Consider the following 15,098-nt stretch of genomic DNA (forward strand, 5'->3'; position numbering starts at 1 on the left):
AATATTCAATAAATACTTTCTCTCATCATGAATGCTTACTCTATGGCCTTTGGCGTGAGACTTACTCCTCCTCTGAGTATCAGTTTCTAAATGGTTAAGTAGCAGAAAGTTGTACTATGATTCCAAAGATCACTTTCTATTCAATGATTTTTAGGTACAAGGAAGGGATAGCTGGATAGCTGGGAAGTCTGGCTTTCAGGTTTTGGAATTTATCCCACTCCCTGACTTATGAAATGAAAGCACCCAAGGGGCTGAACAAAATAAAATAGAAAAAAAAAAGATGTTAACTATGGCACTTGCATTATTGACACCATTAACCAGTCAGACAGATTAATGATAATCTGAGCTAGAGTCATTTGCCTGACAAAGTCACTACTAGTCTGAGGCAAATGTTAAATCCACTACCTTTTAAAAAGCTATTGTGTTAAGGAGCTACATAAAGCTGTATGAGCAAATGAGCATCACAGCTAGCCGCTCAGAGACATATGGCGTATATTTGCTCTAGTTGAGAGCCAGAAAATGAACAGGGATATTGGAATCAAATCTCAAAAATCAACTTTTATTTTTTCTCAATTAAAAAAGTTTTTATTGAACTCCAGTCAGTTTATTCATCCTCCTCAGTAACACAATTTGTTTTATTGGTTAAGGAACTACCTATTAGGAATACCACATCTGTCTCTCTGCCACTTGATTCCTACTAGTTCCAATCAATGAATGTCTACAGAATTCATGATACTAGACACTTGGGTATGGAATTATAAATAAGATCTAGTTTCCATCATCAGGAATGGAAACATGCATGTACTCAAACACACACAAAATTGGCCAGAAGGTAGGAATAATATAATCGTAATCAAAGCATAAGGGGGGGATAAAGGAAAAAAGACTTCTGAGTTGGAGGACTGTGGAGAGATTCCTATAGTAGTTGACATTTCAGTTGGGGCTTCAATTCAACAAATAGTTTGTGAGTGTTTATTATGGATTCCATATTGCTCTAGGTGCTAAGAATAGCTCAGGGAAGAAAGGAGATAAGAACAGCCCTGCCCACATGACTCTTATATTCTGGCACCAAGAAAGGGGATGGAGGAAACAGTAAGTACAGGGTGATAAAGCCATGGAAAAAATATGAATGAAAAAGGGCATCGGGAATGATAGAGGTCAGGTTAAGGCATCCAGCAGAAAGTGCCACTCATCAGAGACTCAGTGTAAGTTACAGAATGATCCACGTAGATACCAAGGGGAGGAACATTCTAACAGGTTGATCAGCAAGTGCAAAAACTTGAGGGAGGAGGGTTCTTGGTATATTTTGGAAACACAAGGAAGCCAGTGAGACTGGAGAGAAGTGAGAAAATGGGTAAATGGTAAGAATAAGTGATGAGACTAGGAAGGTGACAAGGGACCAGATCCGGAAGGATATCTGCTTAGTCTCTGTATGAGATAGAAGTCACTGGAGGGTTTTGTAGCAGGAGGATAACAGGATCTAAGGTATGTTTTAAAGGATTTATTCTTGTTGCTGTGGAGAGAACAGCCTTGAAAGGTTATTGCAATAGTTCAGATGAGACTTGATGGTAATATAAAGGGGCAAGAAGTGGTAAGATTCCGTATATGTTTTATTTTTATTTACTTACTTGGCTTTATTTTTTTATCATGGAAAATTGTAAGCCACACACAACTAGACAGAATGAGAGGATGTACCACTTTATTCCTATCACTCAGCTCAAAACTGAAAATCTTCAGTATTATTTTATAACAAATACCAAGTATTATATTGTTTCCAGGATTTAGGATATATTTTGATAATGCTGCTAAGACTTGATGATGTTTTTGGTTATAGGATATAAGAAAAAGAAAAGAATTAACAATTACTCCAAGGATTTTGGCCTGAGTGATGAGAAATATGTAGATTTCATTGAGACAGAGCAATCTCTGTAATAATAAAGTATTCAGAGGCAGGTTGAAGGAAAACAAGTATTTGGTTTTGCTGATAAGTTGTAGATGCTCATAAGAAATCAAAAGTTAAGAAACCAAGACAGAATCTAGATATTTGATATATATATATATGGATATATGCAGGTAAAGTGTCAAGACCAGAGCTACAAACTTGGAAGACATCAGCATACTGACAAAATATGAAGTTACAAACTGGATAAAAAGAGATCTTCAAAGCCTGAGCCCTGGGGCAATCTAATATTCACAGGCCAGGGGGGATTTGAAGTAAAAAGTAGAAGCTAAAAATGAGTGGCCAGAGGGATTAGAGTAGAATCAGGAAAGTCTGTGTAATAGAACCCAAGAGAATGATAAGTGTCACAAAAAAGGAAGTGATCAAATATGACAAAATTTGCTTACTGCCCAAGTAATGTGAGGACGGAGAATTGACTATTGAGTTTAGCAACATGGAAGCCACTGGTAAACCTAGATAAGAACAGTTGCTTGAAATTAGGGACAGAATCACGATTAAAATATTAGGTAAGGTATTGGGGTGAAGTTAGACAACTCAAGGAGATTTGTTATGCAAGGGAACACAGAATAGAATGCTAGAGGAGGGAGAAATGGGATTGAGGGAAAATTCGTTGAGATGGAAAATACAACTGCACGCCTGTTTGTTGACGGACATGATCCACAAGAATGAAAAACATTGATAATGAGGGGAGAAAAGGAATCGCTGAAGTTTTATTCTTTTGCTTAAAAAAGGCTGAGATCCAGTGCATAAGTGAAAGTTTGGTCTTATTTCTTAAGAGTATGGGCATTTTTTATAGAAATTTGAGGAGACAAATTATATGCTGAAAGACACATTGGGTAGGTAAGTCAGATGATGATGATTACCACATTTGAGCCTTATTTTCAGCTTCTTTCCCATATTGTCTCTGAGTGCACACTATTTTGAGCCCTTCCATTCTGCCCTATGTTGTGACTTCCCTGGATGCTTTGCTTCAATTCCTCCAATTAATTCTCATAGCAATTCAGAGAGGCATAATTCATCTTCCCTCTATCCGTCACACCAGAGAGATCTTATTTCCATCTTTCCCATATCTAAATGCCCCAAGTCACACATCTAATAAAACAGTTGTACCTTTTTCAAATCCAGCCATTTAGGCTAAGGTTTAACCATGATAGGTCATAGGAATCACACTCTACCTATGTATAGATTGGATATAGACTTCCATTCAAAAGACTTTTTCAGTTATTATGGGCATGTCTTTATACAGAAATTTTATCATACCTAAATTTGAGAACATTCACACTTTTTTCACAACAGAGGGAGTGATCCTAACTGTATTTCAGGACAATAACTAGAGACAATGAGGAGGATGGATTAGAAGGCAAGAAGCTTTGTCAGAGATCTGATTGGTGATGATGGAGATGACAGAATAAAGGGGCAGAGCTGAGCTGTGGCCAAGGTAGACTTGACAGGACACAATGACTAATGGCAGAGTCGAGAGGCTGGGGTGAGTAAAATATGACTTGGGTTTTTTGTTTGGTCAACAGGATGGAAGGTACTAACATACACCAAGAAAAGAGAGGAAAATATATTTAAGGAGGAGATAGGATGGTTTGGGGCAGGGTAAATTTAAGGTGGCTCCAGGAAGTTCATATGACTGCATGAAGATAGTTGGGCAAGAATTACTACCTCCAGTTCTCTTAGCTGCATACACTGAGATCCAAAGACTATCAGGCTCATGATAAGGTCACAGAGTTAAAGAGCTGCAGATGAGACTAAAATGAATGCCTGCTTCTTTGTGGTAATGAGTGATCTTAGGGAACACAGGCTATCTGTGTACTCATGTTTATTTCTTTCATTTTAAAGTCAGGTCAAATTATGAAAGAAAAAAGAAACTTAAATATGACATACTTTATTGCTGTGGACTAGAGAGGGAAGCATTTTGAGACACAGCATGAACGAAGTTGTACTATCCCTTCTGCTTATCGTACTGCACTAAAGACCACTCTGGTCAGCCCAAGCTGTATTGAGCTTTTTGAATCCTGAGGGGTTCTTAAGGATCACTATGAGTTTAGAGCACTCACACATTGGAGACACTATATGAAGCCTCACACTTGAATCCTGGCTTCTCCCCGCACACTTTCTACTGATAACTCAATTGGCACCGGAATACCTGGGACAGCAGTCTACTTTGTTCTTCTACAGAAGAATGGATGGTGAAAGCCAGGATGTGTGAACTCAGCCCTGTGAACAAGTGGGTCTCACTGGGCCACCTGCCATTTCTGTCTTTCCTTCTACTTCTGTCACTTTCTTTTTCACTTTCCCTTTCTACTTCTCCCATGCTGTCACCAACCCCCAAAATACAACATCTATGTAGATCCGTCAAGCAGATCACATTTCCCTTGGCTGGCAAACTTTACAGAAAGTGAATGCAGTCTGCATTGGAAGGATGAAAGAAGAAGCTGCCACATCCCAAAAACCCCTGCCTACCAAGGGGAGTCCATTTTAGACTGGTTCTAGATAAGAGGCAATTTAATAGGGAAGAAAAGATGTGGATCTCAGGATGTAACCATATCAGCAGACCAATGTTCATGCACATCCTAGTTGCCCTACCCAAATCCTCATCTCTTGAGGAGCATAATGATGACATTCCAACCTTGTGTGAGACACAGAGTAGGTTTGCAGAGTACATTTGAAAATAGGTGTTGTTCTCTACAGAATTTGAGGATTTGGCAACATAGTGTTTCTCTGAAGAAAACTGGGCAGATCTCTTTGACTGCCTTAAATTTGGGACACAGAAAAACTAAATGTTGATGAGGAGGATAGAAAGTTAAAAAAAAAGCCCAAGGAATAGAATGGAAAGGTCTATTAAGAAAGCCGCATGCCTTGCTTTTCTGATTCCTTATTTTTTAAAAGTTTTTATTTAAATTTCAGTTAGTTAACATACAGTGTAATATTAGTCTCAGTGAATGATTCCTTCTAAGTGGAATGTTCACAGAGTGGCTTTATGCTTTAATCTTTAAAAAGAAAAGATTTTATTTATTTATTTGACACAGAGAGAGGGCACAAACAGGCAGAGTAGCGGGGTGAGGGAATGGGAGAAGCAAACTCACTGCTGAGCAGGGCACCTGATGTGGGGCTGGATCCCAGGACCCTGGGATCATGACCTGAGTCAAAGTCAGGCACTTAACCGACTGAGCCACTCAGGTACCCCTATGCTTTAATCTTAAATAAGATTTCCTAAACACTGAACATATTCAAATATACTTGCTCAACTATCAATAATTATATATAATAATGATACCAATCTTACAGGCATTAAAATAAATATTTCCAAATGTCATTTCAAACGATATGGCTACTAGGTATTACATGAAAAACTCTTCTGTTATGGCACATCTAAAATGCTGGGCAAATTATTAAAAATCTTTTTTATTTAAAAAGGCGGTTTTTATCTGTAATATATTGGCAGCAAAATAAGAGAATTATCATAGTGAGAAAGCAGACTGTGGCGCAGGTATTTGCCTGAGGGTATGTGCCTCTCAATAGAAGTCTGGAGCGAGGAGTTTTAGAACTGGTAGGAGAAGAGAATAGGAAATGAAGCTTGCAGATAAAGAAGGGTGTACAGTCTGATTAGAGAACCTCCCATCAGCCAGGATCCTAAAAGAGCAAACCTCAGTGGGTGAACTAGAAAATGAAATTAGGCTCCTGAGAGAACAGGTGAACATATGATCCCAGTCTTAGCTTAATTGGAAATAGAACAACAACAAAAAAATCTGAGAATTCCTTTCCACAAGTCTGTATTTACTGTGTGAGTTGATATGTTAAAAATGGCAGGAAAAAAATGTTATCATACTTAGTGGTCTTTCTCATGTTCAATAAAATATCAACATGAGACTGGTATGGACCAAATAAATCTTAACAAAATTCTGGTTTTTACATGGTCTCATTTTGGTAAAGCGCATTCTCCCAAGATTGTTCTGTAATACTTGGTCACAAAAATCTCCCTCAGAGAAATTAGGATTAGAGTTAACAATCAAGAATCACCCATTTATGAAAACAAACAAGCCATTATGAGTAAAATTCAGCAGAAACAAATCATTGAACTAGACTCTCAAAGACTATAGATACTAGAATAATCAACCATGGAATACAAAATAAGTTAATACATTTAAAGAAATAAAATAGGTATTTCACAGTTTCTTCTTTTATTAAATTATGTTTTTTTTTAATTTTTTTATTTATTTGAGAGACAGGCAGGGGCAGCGGCAGAGGGAGAGGGAAAATCTTAAGCAGACTCTGAGCTGAGCATAGAGTGTGATATGGGGCTCGATATCATAACCCTGAGATCACAACCTGAGCTAAAACCAAGGCTCAGATGTCTAACTGACTGTGCCACTTAGGGGCCCTCACCATTTATTCTTATAGAAGAAATTGGAATTTACCCAATATCTATGTTAGGCTTACAAATCAAACTTCAAAGTCTTAAAATCATGAAACATTTCACAGAGAAAGTGTTGAGAAAAATCAAGAATAATGGATTGTGATCTTGAAACTAGACATATACAAAATACTCTTGTCTATAAGTGACAAGTAAAAAGAGGAACAACATGGGGCTCCCGGTTGGCTCAGCAGGTTAAGTGTCTGACTCAGGTCATGATCTCAGGGTTCTGAGATCCAGCCCTGTTTCAGGTTCCACACTCAGCATGGAGTCTGCTTGATATTCTCTCTCTCCCTCTCCCTCTCCCTCTGGTCCTCCTCCCAAGCTCTCTCTCTCTAAAATAATAAATAAATAAAATAGTTTTAAAAAGGGAGAGAAACAATAATTTCTACCAAATATTAGATACTCTGGTATGATCTTTACATATGCAACCTAATTTAATCCTAACAAAAACTTTGAGAGTTAAGCATTATTATTCACTTTTTATTATACAGTAAAGTCAGGCTCAGAGAAGTTATGCAGTTTTCTTGAGCTCACATGATATCAAGGGCACTCTGGCTACTGTGGTTCTTTCATATCCTGCTCTGTTAATATACAGCCTAATTCTGTTCTCCGCTTAGCACTTTAAAAATAAAAAAAAAATTAAAAATACCTGATTATTAAATATTCACATGCTTGTCTCTTTTTTTTTTTTTAATTTTTTATTTTTTATAAACATATATTTTTTATATACATATATTTTTATCCCCAGGTCTGTGAATCACCAGTCTCTTTTAAAGGAAGTTTATTATCAAAGGCTTTATTTTATTCTATAAACAATCCCACTTTAAAAAAACACACATAGTCCACGGAGATATATTGTCTTCGCTTACAGATGAGCGATGGGCAGAGCTGATTCCACATGGTCTCCAATGTCCCTGCTAAAGATCCCCTGCAGGTGCCTTTATGCCACAGTAGACATATAAAGAGATGGCAGATTACGTACTGGTGGCACTTACCTGTTGTCACCTTCTCTGGAGAAAAAGACTGTGAAGGTCTGAATGTTCCCTTTTGCTTCTGCAGGTGGACGCCAGCTGAGACGGACAAACCGACTGGAAACCAACACGGGGACCACATCTCTGGGAGCGGAAGGAAGGACATTGGAGCTTGGGATAGCTAGGGAAGAAGAAGAGGAGGCTGTGAGAAAGACTGTGAGGGTCTGAATGTTCCCTTTTGCTTCTGCAGGTGGACGCCAGCTGAGACGGACAAACCGACTGGAAACCAACACGGGGACCACATCTCTGGGAGCGGAAGGAAGGACATTGGAGCTTGGGATAGCTAGGGAAGAAGAAGAGGAGGCTTTCCCATCCATAGATGGGAAATGTGCAGGAAGGCAAAACCAATCTATTAGCAAACATAGAATGGTCCATTCTAAAGGAAGGAAGAAAAACAAGGGAAAGCAAACTGTGAATGGAATCAAAGATATATTAGAATTTCTTGGACCTTATGAAAGGTGGCAAATTAATAACATATATGACTCTCTTGCATACATTACTCATGGGATCTGTAACAAGTAAAATGTTCTGTTTAGGCATGACACAGAGAAACATAGCCATGGATAAATGCCTCAGGTAACCAAGCAGTTACTGTAAAGCCTTATTCCACGCTGAGCCTGTTTACCCTGTTTTAGATACAATTTAAAGTAACAAGAAACCAAAGTTGATAGAAGCTAACCAAGAGCAGAAAGAGTTCTTACAGACGACCTGCTAGAAAGGAACTGACAGAAAAAAATTCTACCAGACCTAAAGATACACAAATGTTCTATACTTGTAGAGTATCTTTGCATGTATGGCAAAATTTAAGAATTGTTATTCACAGGAATAAATCATCCACATTGAAGAACCCATTTTTTTAAAAATATTTGGGGCATTTACAATCTATAATGAAATTTTCTATTAAATGTGTATATTCATAATTCATCTTCTTATTTTTTCAGGTTCCCAAGGGTAGGAAACATATGTTTCATTTTGACAGGTGATTTCTAGCCCCAAATCACAAGGACTCATTTGCCTACATTTAATCTTCAAACTGGCTTTTATGGGACATTTTCTCTAGTTCTTACCAAAATGAGTCTTCGTCCTTGCATTCACTTTCTCCAGGGGCTGGCTGAGTCACTATTCCGACTGTGCACTACACTCCTGTTAGCAGGAAAATCCACTGGGGTCAGGGGGGCTGTATTACTTCCTAATGGTTCCAGAAACATTATCAATTAACAATACATACCCTATATAGAGAGAAAGAAGTTTTAAAGAACTACAGAAATCTTTCACAGTTGTTTCTGGCTCCATATCTTCTTAGCCTACTTCTTTATAGGTAAAATTTCCCCTTGATTTTTTGGTCAACCCAGTATTTGAAACAAATGGTGGATTAGCAGCAAGTTAGTCAATCTTATGTGGCATGGTGGTGAGCAGAGGGAGAAGACTGATGCCTGGATATGTAGCATCTGTCTCAAAAATGTGGGTGATATTGAGCCTCCTGACAAAAACCTGTAGTTCCACACACCATGGACATCTCATACTAGTACAGCTATGTGAATTTATCTTCCCCACCCCCTTCACTGTCCACTCAGTGTACTTCTCCACTTGGGTTGCTCAATTCAGTTGTATCTACACCTTCCTCACAACTGTATAGCCCAGAAATGCAAAAGGTATCTCCTACTCCTGACTCTCTCTCTCACTCAACCTTTCTAGAAGTCCTCCAACCCCGGACATCTGGTAAACCTACCCCATGTTAGCTCTACCACTACATCATCATTCTACCACTACATTATCAACTGTGATAAGCACAGTTATCTCTGCTTTCTCCAGCTCCTCTGCTTTCCTTCCACTCATCTCCCTCAAATGTACTCTGTGTACAGACAGCATTCTGAATAAGCTTATAAAAAGACACATCTGGTCATATTAATCTACTATTTATTTTTCCTCAGTATCTGTTCTTTACCTCAGGGAATCACCAAACTTTGAAATGGGTCTACAGGCCTGGCTCCTGTTTATCCCTTTTCATAGTTCGGCTTCCTCCACAAAGAGGCTTAAGACACAGATTGAAGCACAAAGAGTTAATTTGGAAGTGATCCAAGCAAGCTGGGAAGTGAGACGGCAGGGAGTGAAAGCTAGAAAACGTGACTTATCTGGCAGTTAGCACTGTGGGGAACTGGATGGCAGCTCCATGTGGGGCTCTGCGGGACAAGGTGGCACTGGCCTCTAGGTTAACTGTCTTGAAAGAAGCACGCTAAGGTATTTATCCACTACTCCTCCACCACCGATTGAGGGTGATTCCGAGGGCCATCCTGCATAACAGCCTAGTGTGTTCCTGTTGCCAGAAAAATACCACTTTGGGGAAAGGCTTGCAAAGTTTCCACAATAAGCAGCATCCATTAGCTCCACTCATCAAAAAAAAAAAAAAAAAAAAAAAAAAAAATACTCATAGAGTGCTTATCTAATGCCAGCCCTTCTAGGTATGGAGAAGTCAATGGCAAAAAATAGATGACGGCATTCCTCCTGAAGCTCACATGGAGGTTTCTTGGATTTTCTCCTCACCATCCCCCATCACTGCCCCACAGATGGGGGATGTACTGAGTTCATAATAAGGTTTGAGGGAGGAAAATGCCACCTAATCATCACACCTGTGAATGACAAGAGGATCTGAGGCTCCCTGGCTTTTTGCTGCTTGCACTAAGCAGGCTCTCCCCATGTGGATCCACTGGTGATTCCCTGAAGCCTTCCCACAGCAGCTCCCATGCTAACAGACCCATCTTGTCCACCTAACTCCTGCTGTTCCCCTTCACTTAGTCTAGTGCTCCTCTGGAAAGAATAACCTAAAGTATTTGTAAAATATCTAACATGATAGTTAAGATCTATAATATTTAAAAACAAATCCAAAATGAATAAAAAATAAAGAATCTTATTTGAAATTAGGGTTCAACCTGACAGCAAAAAAAAATAATAATAATAAAGTGCATTAAAATAAAATCTAAATAGTCTGTCAGAATAAAGTGTATTAAAAAAAAATCTGTCAGAGTAGCAAGACTTTTTTTTTTTTTTTTTTTTTTTTTAGAAAGCAGGAAATATTTAATGATAAGTTTTTTTGTTTTTTTTTTTTTTCCATTCATCTGGTTTTTTTTTTTTATTTTTTATTTTTTATAAACATATATTTTTTATATACATATATTTTTATCCCCAGGTCTGTGAATCACCAGGTTTACACACTTCACAGCACTCACCAAATCACATACCCTCCCCAATGTCCATAATCCCACCCCCTTCTCCCCAACCCCCTCCCCCCGGCAACCCTCAGTTTGTTTTGTGAGATTAAGAGTCACTTATGGTTTGTCTCCCTCCCAATCCCATCTTGTTTCATTTATTCTTCTACCCACTTAAGCCTCCATGTTGCATCACCACTTCCTCATATCAGGGAGATCATATGATAGTTGTCTTTCTCTGCTTGACTTATTTCGCTAAGCATGATACGCTCTAGTTCCATCCATGTTGTTGCAAATGGCAAGATTTCATTTCTTTTGATGGCTGCATAGTATTCCATTGTGTATATATACCACATCTTCTTGATCCATTCATCTGTTGATGGACATCTAGGTTCTTTCCATAGTTTGGCTATTGTGGACATTGCTGCTATAAACATTCGGGTGCATGTGTCCCTTTGGATCACTACATTTGTATCTTTAGGGTAAATACCCAATAGTGCAATTGCTGGGTCATAGGGCAGTTCTATTTTCAACATTTTGAGGAACCTCCATGCTGTTTTCCAGAGTGGCTGCACCAGCTTGCATTCCCACCAACAGTGTAGGAGGGTTCCCCTTTCTCCGCATCCTCGCCAGCATCTGTCATTTCCTGACTTGTTGATTTTAGCCATTCTGACTGGTGTGAGGTGATATCTCATTGTGGTTTTGATTTGTATTTCCCTGATGCCAAGTGATATGGAGCACTTTTTCATGTGTCTGTTGGCCATCTGGATGTCTTCTTTGCAGAAATGTCTGTTCATGTCTTCTGCCCATTTCTTGATTGGATTATTTGTTCTTTGGGTGTTGAGTTTGCTAAGTTCTTTATAGATTCTGGACACTAGTCCTTTATCTGATATGTCGTTTGCAAATATCTTCTCCCATTCTGTCAGTTGTCTTTTGATTTTGTTAACTGTTTCCTTTGCTGTGCAAAAGCTTTTGATCTTGATGAAATCCTAGTAGTTCATTTTTTCCCTTGCTTCCCTTGCCTTTTGCGTTGTTCCTAGGAAGATGTTGCTGCGGCAGAGGTCGAAGAGGTTGCTGCCCGTGTTCTCCTCAAGGATTTTGATGGATTCCTTTCGTACATTGAGGTCCTTCATCCATTTTGAGTCTATTTTTGTGTGTGGTGTTAGTATCTAGGGTTGGCCAGGATGTGACATTTTCTTACACTGTCAACTGAAGTTTGAAAAAGGACAGTCTTTTTAGAGGTTAATTTCACAAAATCCTTTAATATGAGTAATATTCATGCCATCTGACCATTCTCAGGTTTATAAATTTATCATCTAAAACACCCCAAGTAACCTTGTTATCCATGCATCCTGGCAAAATCATAGCTCATTTTCTCAAAATGTAAACCCTATACATCTTGCCAGTTTAAAGCAAATGGGATTATTACTAGATTTTTTTTTTAAACAAAAGATTTTCTAAAAAACAAAACATGATCCAGGATGACCTGTATAAATCTTTTGAGAGTTCTCAAGAAGTTAGACAAATTAGTTTTAAAAGAACAGGAAAAAAAAAATTCAATTCCTTTTTCCCAAAATGCACCTCACTTAGAGATGGTATCACATCAAAAATGAGGTGGTTTCCCCACCTATTCAGAGGCTGCCAAGAGGGAGAGCAATGGGAGTCTGCGCAAGGATGCTTTTCTCCTCAGGCTTCCAGAAGTGCCTTCTCACAGAGCCAGTCTAGACGCAGATGACACAGATAAAGCTCAGAATAGAATTAATCATAGACCCTTTTACCTCAATTTAAACAGTCCTCGTATGAAAAGGAACGGACACATTTTTTAACAAAGGGATGGCTTCTTTCTTTGTACAAGGAATTAATTTTGTTCTTACTAATCCTCCATGCTTTCTCTCTACAGTTACTCGTCTCCACAGAAGGTCTCAATAAGGAACTAATCAGGACTTTTTTCTTTGCTCTTGGAGACCTAATCTCCAGTCTGGCCCTAATCTCCCTGGCCCATTACTGTTGCCATGGTTACGGCTTCTTTATCTGTGGTCATGGAGAAGAGGAGGCGAATTTACCATACTATAACAGAGTCTTTTTTAAAAAATTTATTTAGAAGAATCTCTTTATCAAAGAAAATTATCACAATAAAATCCAGAAAAAGGAAGTGATTTCTGAAAATAATAGAAATTCAAAGAATAGTTTTGAAATTTTGGTTTCTAAGTTCCTTGTCCCTACTACTACTACTAGTACTATTACTACTATTTAATGATGGCAGTGCAATAGCCTTGGTAACAATTACATTATTGGGTTAATTTTTCTATAAAGCCATGTCTGCCTAGATACCAGAAAATTTGTTTCTCTTAGAATTTTACTATATGTTTACAGATATTTTTTCCTTAACCTTATTAACTGCCTGACCTCTACTCCCTATGAGGCACATGAATTATGATTAGATGTATTCACAAAAACATTTAATTTTTATTAATATCAAACAAGCAATAGGCTTACTTTCTTGTCATTCCCCATATTATTAATGAAAATACCTATAAATGTAGCCACCATATCAACTAGATGTTTTATTCACATCATCTCCTTATTAGCCTGAAGATTTGTGTAAAATATAAATGGGTAACATTAAGGAAATTAAAGGAACATTTAATTGTTCTTGGGGCAAATATTATTTCTTTTCCTTTTGCATTTTTTTCTTATCATTGTTTCCTTGACCTCAAACTCTAGTTTTTAATTGTCCAAATGAAGAAGCACATAAAATTTACATTTTGCTTTAAAGTTTTTATATTTCACAAAGTAATTTTGCAAACTTGCCAGAAAGATGCTCAGCAATATAAGGTTGAAATTATAGAGAATGACAATTTTTTCTAAGGTTTCATATTATTTTCAATATTCAAAGAATCATGGTTTTCTAGCCAGTATATTGAGAACTTTAGTAAAACAAAGAAATGTGAATTTTAAAAAATAATGATTTGAAACGACTTTTTAATTTTAAATTAATATGAGATGGAAGTTAATGATCTCCATATTTCATTAAATCTTAATCTTTACATAAAAGAATTTATTGGGTTAGTCTCTAAAATGGAATAATCAATATTTATTGAATGTCTATCAAGTTTCTACTGTTATGCTTGATTTGAAGAATTATTTTTAATTGCTTCTGTGCATTTTAGTGAAGATCAAGTATAGCATCTGTTCTTATCAGATTAATATCTGATACGTCCTCTAACTGAGGGCAATATATTCAATGGATTTTTGGATCGGGGAGATGGAAGAGGAGTTTGCTCTCTCTACTCCACACATGGACCTGGTATTGTAGTATTTCCAGGAACAGTGCACCCCCTCCATAAAAAAATCATTTTTAAACTCTGGCTTTTTCCCTAAGAACATAGGTGTATACATGTAAGACAATTACTAAGTCTGAGATAGTCTCTTATTTATAAACTAATTCCATCCTAAATTTTCAGTAGGGTGATTGTTTTAGAAATCACAACACGCTTTCTCCCTAAACCATTTCTAATCCATCCCCAGAAACCTATTTAATTTATCATTTTACAAACTAGCATAGTAGTAGTGCTGTGGAATTGGATCATACATTTTTGCATTTTCTTTGGTAAATCATTTCAGGTATCCAATCATTAGTCCATTTAATATTAATGGAGGGATTACTATGTGTAAGGAACTGCATGAAGGTCTTTTTATTTATTTTATTTTTTTAAATATATTTTTTAAAGATTTTATTTATTTATTTGGCTGAGATCACAAGTAGACAGAGAAGCAGGCAGGGTGGGGGGAGCAGGCTCCCCGCCGAGCAGAGAGCCCAATGCGGAGCTTGATCCCAGGACCCTAAGATCACGACCTGAGCTGAAGGCAGAGGCTTAACCCACTGAGCCACCCAGGGGCTCCAATTTTTTAAAATATTTTGATCTATTTATTTGACAGAGAGTGAGAGATCATGAGTAGGCAGAGAGGCAGGTAGAGAGAAGGCAGAAGCAGGCTCCTTGCTGAGCAGAAAGCCTGATGCAGGCCTTGATCCTGTGACCCTGAGATCAGGACCAGAACTGAAGGCAGAGGCTTTAACCCACTGAGCCACCCAGGTGCCCTGCATGAAGGCCTTTTTAAATCCACGTCTCAAGGCCAGACCCGGAAGCCAGCTCAGCCATTGGTGATTGTCCCCCCCATCTTCACCGACAAGGACCTATCTCTTTTACCTCTCACATTGCTTCTTCCATCCCAGTTCTAAGTTCTCAGTTGTCGTGGGTAACTGTAAGCCTGAGAAGGGCACAGAGGAAGGTCTCTGGGGTCATTGACCTTAATTGGTTCCATGAAGATCTCATGCTTTCACCTCTGCTACTTTTGTGTACAGCAACCTGGAGGGAATATCTCCCTCCAACTGCTCTGCCGCCCTGACCTGGGCTTCTCCTTCAACCTTCTGCTCAGGTGTCACTTCACTGATTCCCACCCTGGCTTAGGAGCCCCTCATT

At 38.2% G+C, this 15,098-nt stretch overlaps 1 protein-coding gene and 1 non-coding gene across 2 annotated transcripts in view; one reads left to right on the plus strand and one right to left on the minus strand.

The window, feature by feature from the left end:
* The window catches only part of DCC (DCC netrin 1 receptor), a 769,602-nt gene that overhangs the window by 337,545 nt on the left and 416,959 nt on the right, over window positions 1–15,098 (minus strand). The window contains exon 7 of the mRNA XM_059139941.1: window positions 7,379–7,535. Within this exon, the coding sequence (XP_058995924.1) occupies window positions 7,379–7,535 (157 nt within the window). The remainder of the gene's footprint in view (window positions 1–7,378; window positions 7,536–15,098) is intronic.
* Window positions 13,768–13,958, plus strand: LOC131812007 (U2 spliceosomal RNA). The gene has a single exon (XR_009346237.1). It is a non-coding gene; the product is annotated as a U2 spliceosomal RNA (small nuclear RNA).

Source organism: Mustela lutreola, chromosome 11, assembly GCF_030435805.1.
Source record: "Mustela lutreola isolate mMusLut2 chromosome 11, mMusLut2.pri, whole genome shotgun sequence".
Classification (NCBI taxonomy): Eukaryota; Metazoa; Chordata; class Mammalia; order Carnivora; family Mustelidae; genus Mustela; species Mustela lutreola.